We start from the raw sequence: 12,984 nt of genomic DNA, 5'->3' as shown, positions 1-12,984 counted from the left end.
TCACTCCTCTCCAATCGTGCCTCACACTCCTCTCCAATCACGCCTCACACTCCTCTCCAATCGTGCCTCACACTCCTCTCCAATCGCGCCTCACACTCCTCTCCAATCGCGCCTCACACTCCTCTCCAATCGCGCCTCACTCGCCTCTCCAATCGGCTTTCCCCGTCTCGTTTCTCTCCTTTTTCTCCCGTCTCGTTCTTTTTCTTGCTCCAAATCGGCCCGTCGGAATCGGAAATCGGCCCGTCTCGCCCGTCGGCCCGTCGGAATCGGAAATCGGCCCGTCTTGCTTTTGTGCTTGTGCGTAAATAAATTGTGTTCATGACACCATTTCTGGTGTTGGGCTAGCGGCTAGGGTGCCGGCTTAGGATCCTGGGTTCGAATCTCGGTCGATCGCCGAATTAATGCCAGGGGGGTTGACTCAGCCTGTCATCCGTCCGAGGTCGGCTAATTGAGTACCAGTTCACTGGTAATTCCCTGTTTGTCGTTGAAGGTGGCAAAAAGGGTTGGCGTCAGGAAGGGCATCCGGCCGTAAAACAAACGCCCGTAAAAAAAAGGGGACAAAAAAACAACAACTACCACGGTCCCCGAAAAGGCCAACCCCCGCTTTGCGGGGAAAAATGGCCTCTAAACGGTGGTTTTTACACCATTTCTGGATCTGATGACTTGCCAGTAACCATTTTGTAAAAATGAATGTGCAGCATCTAACTCAATATGTCGAAATGTCACACACATCCATGCCCGTGGGATTCCCACGGGTGACCCCGCAAGTTTGCATTGACGTTCGTCGATGGACTCGTTCGCCCGTCTCATTCGTTTTCTTGCTGCATCCTGTTCAAGTCTGCGTTCTTCATCGATCGTCTCATTCATTTTGGAAATAGAAGTTTCCACGCAGCGCATGAATTGTCACGATCCTCAGGAGGAATTTGTCTCGTAATCATCAAATGATAAATGGCAAGTAAATTATATTGTGGAAAATTAAAGATTTCAAATAAACCTATTTAAAGTGTATTCGCACATAACTAATTTTAAAAAACGAAGAAATATCTCTCGGTAATTTCCTGAAACATATTTTACTTCCGGCTAATAATGTTGAATTAAATAAAAACGAAGAAATATATGTCGGCATCATTGTTGACGTTTTTGTGACGACTGTCATCAAACGAAAAAGTAATATATCTTAACGGAAAAGCAAAAGCGAATTTTTAATATATATCGACACGTTGCCGTCGGTGTCATGTTGGGCGGTGTATGATACACCATGACGCGATTTTTAAAAATATATCTCTGCATTTTCCCGCGTGTGTGGAATGTTCTCAATTATTGCTGACACCGAGTCCAAAACCATCGATAAAAATGAAATCATATGGTGAGTTAGATTGGAGATAAAGGCGTGAGAGAGACTCAATGGCCTTGAAGTTGAAGTTACAGGCGTTTGAGAATTCATTTCGTTCTATAAACGGCAACTTTCATTGGATTTCCTTCCCGTTTTTTTTCAACCGAGTCGAAAACTATGTTAGCGACTGTGAAAAATGAAATATCGAATTTTTAATATGTATCGACACGTTGCCGTCGGTGTCATGTTAGGCGGTGTATGATACACCATGACGCGATTTTAAAAAATATATCTGCATTTTCCCGCGTGTGTGGAATGTTCTCAATTATTGCTGACACCGACTCTAAAACCATCGATAAAAATGAAATCATATGGTGAGTTAGATTGGAGATAAAGGCGTGAGAGAGACTCAATGGCCTTGAAGTTACAGGCATTTGAGAATTCATTTCGTTCTATAAACGGCAACTTTCATCGGATTTTCTTCTCGTTTTTTTTCAACCGAGTCTAAAACTATGTTAGCGACTGTGAAAAATGAAATGATATATCGAATTTAAAATAGATATCGACACATTGCCGTCGGTGTCATGTTGGGCGGTGTATGATACACCATGACGCGATTTTAAAAAATATATCTCTGCATTTTCCCGCGTGTGTGGAATGTTTGTGGAAAATTAAAGATTTCAAATAAACCTATTTAAAGTGTATGCGCACATAACTAATAAAAAAAACGAAGAAATATCTCTCGGTAATTTCCTGAAACATATTTTACTTCCGGCTAATATGTTGAATGAAATAAAAACGAAGAAATATATGTCGGCATCATTGTTGACGTTTTTGTGACGACTATCATCAAACGAAATAGTAATATATCATAACGGAAAAGCAAAAGCGAATTTTTAATATATATCGACACATTGCCGGCGGTGTCATGTTGGGCGGTGTATGATACACCATGACGCGATTTTAAAAAATATATCTCTGCATTTTCCCGCGTGTGTGGATTGTTCTCAATTATTGCTGACACCGAGTCTAAAAGTAAAACCATCGATAAAAATGAAATCATATGGTGAGTTAGATTGGAGATAAAGGCGTGAGAGAGACTCAATGGCCTTGAAGTTACAGGCCTTTGAGAATTCATTTCGTTCTATAAACGGCAACTTTCATCGGATTTTCTTCCCGTTTTTTTTCACCCGAGTCTAAAACTATGTTAGCGACTGTGAAAAATGAAATGATTTATCGAATTTGATTTGAAATAAAACTGGGGGAGAGCAAGACACCACGGGCCTACAAAACAGGACTCAAAGCTATGCGAGTTAATAAAATGGTGGATATTTGTTTATAGCCACTCCCAGAATGGGTGGAGCTATGGGTGGAGCTACTCTGCAAACCGAGTAAGCCACACCCCGGACAGACACCCAACAGATAGACAGACAGACAGACAGAATCATCTACGGCTATTATAATATAGATATATATATATATATATATATATATATATATATATATATATATATATATATATATATATATATATATATATATATATATATATATATATATATATATATATACAGGGGACTGCAAAAGTAGGTATACAGTAAGGATTATACCAGTATTATAATAGTGGTGCTAGGATTCATTTCATTTAATTTAATAATTTAATTTAATTCATTTCATAATTCATTTAATTCATTGATATGTTTATTATTGATATATTATTGATATGCTTGTATAATCAATAAAATACGTTTTGTGCGCACGTTTTGTTTTTCATTACTGTGTACCTACTTTTGCAGCCCCCTGTATGTATTTTTTTTTTTTTTTTTTTTTTGCACTAATCTAATGTTTTTTGCCCCAAACTGTACCTATAATATGTAAAGAATGCTCATTTTCACGGTATTGGAGGAAAGGCAATGGAGTCATATATCATAAGCTACTACATATTGTTTACAAGTTTTGCATGGTTATTTTGTATCCATGAGAGAATTAGTGGGGTTCTCTTAAAACTTCAGTTTTTGTGAATGTTGCTGAAATGTACAATTTCACAAATGGTTCATTCATTTTGGCGAGCAAGTTGCCTGTGCCCGCACATGATTCTAAACGCGGGTTGTGATGAAGGTGGCAAAAATGCAAATTGCATCTCTGTCATCGAGCCGGCAAGCTGGGAGCACCAATACAAATTTATTGCAACATCTGACGCAATTTAATAGTGGAAAGGCGCTCCATTTGAAAAATTTTGTTCAATATATAATCAACCCTTAAATATCGTAGGTTCCATGTTTCGACCAATCACGGCTTTAGAGCTGAGCTGTGTATTATCTCACACCACAAGGCTTTCGTACCGCTAATAATGGAATGGCGCTGAAGTGTAAAACTATAGACAAAAGTGATTCTTTTAATTTTATTTATTCACTGCTTCACAGAACTGCAAAACGATTTATCATCATACTAAAATACGCCATTTGGTGTCTGTCTGTCTGATTAATTTTTGACCCCAATACATTCTGTCGTTACTTATCCAATCTCAACCAAATTTGACAGGACGACTAAGAGTTACATAATGAAGGTTGTAGCACATTCATTTGCCCCCTCACTAAGGGCGTCTTCTCCCCCGAGTGGGTTTTCCCCACCATTGGTCCTCTCCAGACACACTCCTAACCGCAACCTCCGCTCTGCTGGTACCAACCTCCTGACCCCTCTCATCCGGACAAAATTCAGATCCTGGGGGGACAGGGCCTTCTCCATCGCTGCTCCCACCCTCTGGAACTCACTACCTCACACCATCAGAGACTCCTCCTCACTCACCACATTCAAAACATCACTCAAGACCCACCTGTTCAACACTGCATTCAACATTTAACCCACAGCATTTAACCCCTGACTATCTCTTCTCCTTCTCCTTCTCCTTCTCCTTCCTTTTGCTTGGATTATTTACCTATTGATTTTTGTCTTTTTGCACTTGTTTTTTGTACTCTGTCAAAGCGCCTTTGGGCTTCTTGAAAAGCGCTATATAAAATAAATGTATTATTATTATTATTATTATTATTGCCGTCAATGGGGTTGCATGTTGAGGTGTATATCGATGTTAAGTGAGCTTTATCGTGGAGTTTTTACAAGGCCGCTTCGAATAACAAAACTAACGATAATAGCATAATATTAATGTTATTTCAAAACAATATTAATACCATTAATATCCCACCTACCCAAGGTGTTTTTCCTCCTTCAACAAACATCGAGTCAACATTTATAAATAGCTTATCATGGCGTTTCTGTGGGAGCAACGGCCTCTACCAGCGGTAAAAATATTATAAACCACAAACACGTATGATTAGCCTTTTACCAGTCGCTAATGCTGTTTATAACACTAAATTAAGAAATTTGGAGGAATTCCGACATTAGTCAGGTAAGCTTTACTTACAGAACTGAGCGAAGATCTACTGTACTCTATATACCCCACAAGGGTCGGGTTAATAACATGACCCTTTCTGCCAATACCGTGGCGTTTTTCGTAGCGAACTTTTGAAACTCGCTCCTGCTATTTAACACGAAACTGAAAGGGAGGAAGCCCGGGTTGTGTTCATTTACCAAGCAGCTAGCTAGCGCTTTCCAAGCTAGCCGTTCCTTGACGGTTTTGAATGGAGTGCTTGCTCGAATGCTTAAACCACTTGGCGATATCTCCACAAGACACTTGGTAATTGAACACACACCCAATGTTATTGAGACCCGATCATAGAGAGACTGTAATCTATCTACCCCAAAGAGGAATGACCCTTCCTGCCCCTCCTATAGTGAGCGGGTGTACTAGTAACAGAAACACATCAACCGATTACAAAGAGGAAACAATTTAAGAGATTAATAGGTGATGAATGGTGGAGCTGAGGGGGAAAGTTTAATCAGCTGAATATTTCATGTTTTATCATAAAGCCGATTTATTTTTAGTTCATGTTTATTTAATTTGCTGTGTTTATTTTTTGCTGCCGACCTTCCTCTATAAATTCTCGAAGCTCAGTAACCTAACCAACTTTTTTCCATGGGAAATTGGTTTTCACTATCGCGGTTCTGAATATCGCAGCATTTTCCAGGACCATAACCCCCACGGTATTTAAGGGTTTAGTATACGTAGTTTTTGGATGCCTCGGATATATTTTTAGCCATAACCCTCCATGGTGAAGAATCACTTAAACATTAGTATCCATATTCGGATCTTCACCAAAATCTAATCATTTCGTCCTTGTCACATAGCAAACCTGTCCACCAAATTTCGTCTGAATACGTCCACAACTTTTTGAGATATTTTGTTCACAGACAGGGATTAAAACAATCACTGCCCACCTCCGGTGGTGGAGGTAATAATCATTACAGTGAGAGCAACCACAAAGAGAACAGAAATAATGAATAAGCTAAAACACCTCGTTAGACGTATGCTAAAACAGGGCGCTACAGTTTGCAGATTCAGTGAGTTGAATTAAAAATTAAATTGAATTAAATTTTATTTATTTAAATTTTAATTAATTTGATTTCAAAAAGTCTAAACTAAATTTGTGCGATACAAACGGTAAAAACATTATTAATTCAAATAAATGCATTTAAAACATTTTTTAAATTAGTATATTGGGAGATGCAATCGAGGACATGGGAAACTGTTGTTATGACAGTTTCTGTGTTTGAATAACAACTAAATTGAACTAGAATGCCACTCAGTAGAGCGCATACTCCCGCCGTGGGTCAAGTTGGAATAGTACGATTTCACAAAAGTTTGAGGGAGTGGTTCAGTGACAACACAAGACAAGACAACACAAGACCGACACTGCACAGATATATATATATATATATATATATATATATATATATATATATATATATATATATATATATATATATATATATTTGGAATATATAGAAGATAATGTAAAAAAAAAACAAGGCAATTTCACTTACATTTTCGGATTCAGCGTTCAATTCCATATAAGTGAGTGTATTTTGAGGCATGTGTGACTTCAAATAAAATTGTAAGCCAGGAAAAACGTTCGTTTCATTCCTTAGGGATACAACATGTAAAACTGGCCCAAACGTCAAAACAAAACTCGCTCATTTTAAGTCGTACAAGCTAATGCGACCACTCATTCTTCTGGGAAGAATCCCGTACACATGCTGGTCACACTTATGTCACCTAAGTCTTTTTAAGTTCATCAAATACTGACACGGCGATTGACATTTGCTGAGGTAAATGTTGAGTTCTCTTCTGAGGTTAAAAAACAAACAAAAAAACAGTTTTAAAGGATTATAACGTATCAAACGATACATTTTATGAAACGGAGAAACCTAATACACACTTTGGTGGTTTTAAAATGACAAAATGTCTTTATTAGAAGAAAAAAAAAGAACCTTGAAGACGACGCTGCTAACAAAATACACCGCTCTAACGCATAACCACGAGTTTAAACTACATTTATAACAAATATGAAAACTATTTTCATATCACAATGTTAAATATAGAATATATAGAAGATAATGTTAAAAAAAAATGAGCCCTATCTTCCAATGGTAAACAATCCTTCAAAAAATTCCTGGATCCGGAATAATATCCTGAGCTTCACCAAAAACGAATCAATTCTTCCTTATCCCAAGGGCAATCATTCCACCAACTTTCATCCAAATCCGTTGAGAACTTTTCCAGATATCTTGTTCACAAACACACGAACATACACACGCACACACACGGACACGATCGAATGCATTACTCCCGCAGCAAAATGGGCATGTCAGGTTAAAAAAAAAAAAAATTGTATACAGCATCAAGGCTCGTGCAAGAGCTAACACATTGAACATGAAAACATGCACAGACACATAAAACATGCAATGAAAGAGTGGAAGACAAGAGGGGGAGAGAAAGCGAAGCACACAAGCACAACAGCAGAAGAGAACAGGGACGTCGGTAGATCTGTGGAAGGGGGAGGGCTGGGGGAGGAGGGAGGGGTACATGGTATAAAGCAAATTAACACTTCTAGGAATTTCAGGAAAGAAGTTAGGGATTTAAAGAGGTGGATTTGGGGTGTTTTAACAGGGGATCTTCTAGTATAATCTTCAAGGTAAGGCTTATATAATTTAATGTATTGTTATATTATATAATTTGTTATGAGAATTATGAATACTAGGGCATGCCCGTACTATATATAAGCTAGGACGTGCCCGTACGTGGGTGCCCGTTCCTTGCCAAAAAAAAAAAAAAAAAAAATTTGTGTAGGGGTGTGTGTGTGTAAACATCCTAGGGCGTGCCCGTACGTGGGTGCAAAAAAACATGCGTGCAAACAACAAAAAAAAAAACTTTGAAACCACGTGGCAGTAACGACCACAGAACCCCCCCCCCCTCTATTTACATGAATGGTTTGGTCCATTCGCAACGACCACAGAACCCCCCCCCCCCCTCTATTTACATGCAATGGTTTGGTCCAAAGCGAACGGCTTGCAGTGTTTGGTAAAGAAATCGCCATAGCTCGGTAACTACTTGTCCGATTAATTTCAAACCTTGAAAAGGCACATCCTCGGGTCCCCAGCAATATACCTGGCAAGTTTCAAGTATATCGGACCGGTAGTTGTCGAGAAACAGCGGTCACAGACAAACATACACACATACACACATACAAACACACATACAAACACACATACAAACACACATACACACATACACACAGAGATTAATGGAATTATAGATAGATGTATATGATAATATATTTATCCCTATAATGATAAAGATACAAAGTTTGATTAGTGAGATTGCATTGCTGGGTTGACCAGATACAGCTCAGGTTGTGGATCCACTGATATTGACCCATGGGCGTAGCTGTGGACCCACTGTTCATACAACTTCTTGGTTGAAAGGATCGAAACCTTTATGAAGAATGGCACCCAGATGATTATCCGTGCAGTCAGAAAGTATATTGATTAGTATTAATTATTCATTTTATTAATTGATGATAGATAGCCTGGCGTTGGCTTAGCGGTTCGGGTGCCAGCTTAGGATCCTAGGATCCTGGGTTCGAATCCCGGTCGATCACTGAATTAACGCCAGGGGGGTTGACTCAGCCTGCCACCCTCTGAGGTCGGCCAATTGAGCACCAGTTCACTGGTAATTCCCTGCTTGTCGTAAAAGGCGACAAACAGGGCTGGCGACAAACAGGGCTGGCGGCAGGAAGGGCATCCGGCCGTAAAACATTGCTTCAAAAAGGGGACCGAAAAACAACAACCACGGTACCCGAAAAAGGCCACTAAAGGTGGTTTTTATTAATTGATGATACAAAATATATTAATTACATATAGTTTTTACTTTAGGAAAACAACTATTTTGAGGTTTGCAATTAAGAAAGTTAAGTTTAGGGTGTTGTGGAATTTGTGTCATCTACTATATAAAAGAGCCTTGGTCTGTGTGTGTGTGTGTGTCTGTCTGTGTGTCGCCAATTTTCTCTGAAAGCTTGATGAAGATCCGTTCAGCCATCTCTGAGGTTCATCAGTGATTCCCTGGGAATGTTTTAGGCAAAAAAAAAAACATTTTTGAAAAAAAAAAGTTTTGTTGTTTGGGATTTTAAAAAACTCGCTCTATAGTGCCTAAACCTTTTTGATTAATGACAGTTATATACAAGTACACATTCGCATAAATAAATACAAAACAATCACCAGACATTTGAACACGAGTAATAAAACAATTCCGGAAGCTGTCAAAGTTGGTGGTAAGGCTTCTTCTTCCTCCTGAACGTCATCATACTTAACTCAGAAACGTGATGAACGGCACATTCAGCAGCATGTATTCAGCGAAAAGGTGAAATGATGATTTAACAATTGTGATGGATTCTGATTTGGATGTAATTGCTTTTCCATTATATTTGCCCTCATTCCAAATATGTTAATGTTTCTTTTTCGCTTGAGCAACGACGGGTACTCCAGCTATAAACACTTTTATACTTTACTCGAAGTACAAATACAAATACAACTTTGTCTGGGTGGGGGGGGGGGGGGGGAGAGGGGTAACATAAGCTATGTGGCCGCAGCCTCATTCGGGGAGTGTTGGGGACTGGGAGAGGGGTGTAAATTCTCGATGTAAATGTGTACTGTGTAGCGCCACCTGGTGATAGTGGCAGAGGGTATTACAATTTCCTTTTTTTACCTGTGCAACACTGAGGTTAAAGCACTCTTTGCATGGGTAAATTTTTCCTCCTACCCTTCCCCACCTCCCCCAAAACGGAGGGTCTGTCATCCAAGCCACCCCTCCCTCGCCACTCCCCCTTCCATTCCCCAACCCTCTCCTGCTTCCTCACACCCCTCCTTCCCCCCCCCCCCCCCCCCCCCGGCAACGCCGGGTACTCCTGCTAGTTTACAATATATTTTAAATGTTAAACAATGATTTCGGAATGGCCATTGCTGTTCAATAAATGATTATATTTGGGAGGAACAGACTTGTGAAAAAATGATGTGTGTGAAATAACGACATTCAAATATAACATTAATACCATTTTGTACTGCTCAGCCAAACCTCTTCCTAAAAAAACATAAATAACTATTAAGCTCTTCTTTCAGACCTGATGAAGATTTGGAAATGTGCACTGATTCTGTGTACACCGATAGATATTGATTATATCAAAGCATCATCAATAATTCAATGAGATAGAGATTATGACCTCCTAGAAGCCTATACTAATCTCACCATCTGAATACATGTTTTCCCTTGAATGTGCACAATTATTATTCAACCTGCATGCAAATTAGTATATGGTTAAACAAATTATTATCTTTAATAATAATTAATAATGATCAATCGCTTTGCTTTGTTTATTCTAGATTGAAGAGTTTTCCTGGGGCAGTGTCGCTGGATGGACAGGGAAGGGAGGATCTCTCCTCGGAACTAAACGGTATGATTCCTGATTTTGCAATGGTATATCCTACATAAACCGTTACATTAATTGGGCTTTACTTTATGGTAGAGCTGGTAATGAGGGGTACTGCATCAGCAGCACAGCCGTGCTCCCAAAGCAGCAACAGGCTGCATATGAACCACCACAAAAATGCTTGTGAAACGTATTATACAGCAAATACCGAACTCTCATGCTGTGCATCAAGCATCAGTCCTATTGGGCCTTTTTCAAAAGGGCATCATTTTTACCCTGCTCTTGCAAAGCGAAAATCTGGGTTAGGCATTCGGTTCTGTACGTGTGGCGTGTCTGTATTTTTTTTAAATTCATCTTCTCGGCAACCATTGCTCCGATTGACATGAAATTTTAACATAGGAGCAATGCATAGGAGCATTTTATCATAGGCCTCTGCCTGTAGTATATTTTTTATTCATAATTATGACGTCATAGGTCACGTGGTACGGATGCTATCTTGGAAAAACGTTACACCTCTATATCTCCCAAACCGCTCTATGGAAAAAACAATTGAAACATGGTTCATTGTCAAGTACTCCCTATCGGGAATAAGATATGTTAATGATTATGTCATCGGTACCTTAATTATGACGTCATAATTTGACAATTACAACGCTTGATTCGATCAGTATGATTTTTTTTTCTCTGCAATTCTTGGTCCGATTGACACAAGCTTTTCACCATAGGAACGCCTCCTCCTGTAGAATATTTTAATAATCATGACCTCATAGGTCAGGTGGTACAGGCACCATCTTAGAAAAAACAAAAAACGTTGCACCTCTATATATCCAAAACCGCTGCATGGAAAAAATTGAAACATGGCTCATTATAAAGAACTCAGCATGGGGAATAAGTGTTAACAATGACGTCATTGGTGCCTTAATTATGACGTCATAATTTGACAGGGACAATGCTTAGTCTGATCAGTTTGAAATTTATTGAGCGTGATCTACGCAACAATTATATTAGAGAATATAAATTTATGAGGTAATCGCTCACGTGGTCTGGCCGCCATATTGGATGAACAGAAAAGAAAAACGTTCAAAAACAGAAGAGTTGGCTCGCACCAAGTTGACTGCACAGTGTAAGTATTCTATGAATACCATCTAGTTTATTTACAGGAGTTAGGCTCATAGAAGGAAGGGCAAGGTAAATCTGATGGTAGGAAAAAAAACATCAAGGAAATGAATGAAGAGGATACGAGGAAAGGGAGGATGGAAGGAAACACTGAAACTAGCAAGTAAAAGTGGGTTGGGCTATGAAAGGTTAATAGTAATGGGGTTATAAAGAACATGGGTTAGAATTAGGGATGCTAAGAGGTGGTGCACTTCTTGCTTGAAGTCCTGGAGCAAAAATAGAGACAAATCAGCCTCGGGAAAGTGGTTCCTTAGACAAAAGAAGCAAGGAATGAAAGAGTTGACATGTGCAGTCAGCCTGGATATTGGAATTTTAACCCGAACGGCGTTATTGTAAGAACATGTGCATCCTGGAGGAGATAGAGAGGACCAGATGACTGTGAAACCAGAGGGAGCAATATTGAAGAAGAGTTAGCAAACAACAGAGAGACCACTGCAATGTGAAAGCAACAGACCCTGTGTTTCCACCTCATCATGGGAGATTCAAATAATTTTGAGAGCTATAGTTTTCACATATTCCAGGAGACAGATGTGATACTGAGGTGTCAGCCCAGAGTAGAGAGCAATACTCCATTGAGCTATGGGCAAAGACCTCGGAGACTGTGAGTCCCTCTATAACTTTTACAAGGAAAGACTTGGATCCACTGAGCATGTCTGTGGCTGGCTTTCGAGAGGCTAGCATTGCCATGTGTTCAGCAATGGAAAGGTCATGGCTAATTCTGAAACCTAGACATTCAAAAGACTGAACCTCTTCCAGTGAATGACCAATGAAATGGCTGAGTTCATTTGATGATCCTTCTTGAGCAATACGGTGAAACTCAGATTTTCCTGGAGTGAAGGACGTGTTCCATTTATCAGACCGGAGTCTAATAATTTCCAGATCAGCAGAGAATGATGCAGCTGCTGTCTGCCCAGCAGAGGAATGTTGTACTTTACAACACAAGGTGGATTTGTTTGCATAAGCCATAAAGGAAAGATGGTCTCCCAGAGCATCGAATATGGTATTTATAATCGATGAGGAACTAGACTGGCCCCAAAACACTGCCTTGGGGAACTCCAGCTTTCACTGTCAGAGGGGAGGAGAGTTCCATTGATGGCAACATATTGACTGTGTGAGTGAGCAAAGTCAGAAATCTCAGAATGAAGGTGGCCTTTTATGCCATAAACTTGCAAGCAAAGCAGGATGCCAGACTGTGTCAAATTCCTGAGATATACAGGAGGACAATCACCCCATTATGTCTGTGCTATGCCAACACCAAATGCCATCAGCCATCCACACACATATCCCTGTGCCCCTCTATCTCAAATTAATCTAGGTATCTATCTAATTCTAATTAAACCTATCTACTCTTTCTGTTACCACCACATTTCAAGGGAGACCATCAACTTGAATTAATTAATTAACTTAATTAATCAAGGGATTAATTAATTAACTCCTCCCTGAGTGAATGACCCTTGCCGCATTACTGTCCTAACTCTCCTCTTCATTACTTTCAGGCTATAGCCCGGCCTGGTCCTATCACTGTCTTTTCAACTGAAAAACTCTTCTGCGCTTATTTTGTTGTAATGTACTGTCTCCAACGAGCTATTAAAGACATCC

General features: G+C 39.5%; 1 protein-coding gene across 2 annotated transcripts in view; it reads left to right on the top strand.

Annotated features, from left to right (window-relative positions):
• LOC137434331 (ATP-dependent 6-phosphofructokinase, muscle type) overlaps window positions 1-12,984 on the top strand; it is a 153,724-nt gene that overhangs the window by 120,843 nt on the left and 19,897 nt on the right. For both annotated transcript variants that reach the window (XM_078785498.1, XM_078785497.1), the window contains exon 15: window positions 10,163-10,233. In XM_078785498.1, the coding sequence (XP_078641624.1) occupies window positions 10,163-10,233 (71 nt within the window). The remainder of the gene's footprint in view (window positions 1-10,162; window positions 10,234-12,984) is intronic.

Source organism: Myxine glutinosa, chromosome 10 (genome assembly GCF_964187855.1).
Source record: "Myxine glutinosa chromosome 10, kmMyxGlut1.1, whole genome shotgun sequence".
NCBI classification, from domain to species: Eukaryota; Metazoa; Chordata; class Myxini; order Myxiniformes; family Myxinidae; genus Myxine; species Myxine glutinosa.
Note: the sequence above shows the minus strand (reverse complement) of the source record. Positions and strands in the feature narration are given on the sequence as shown.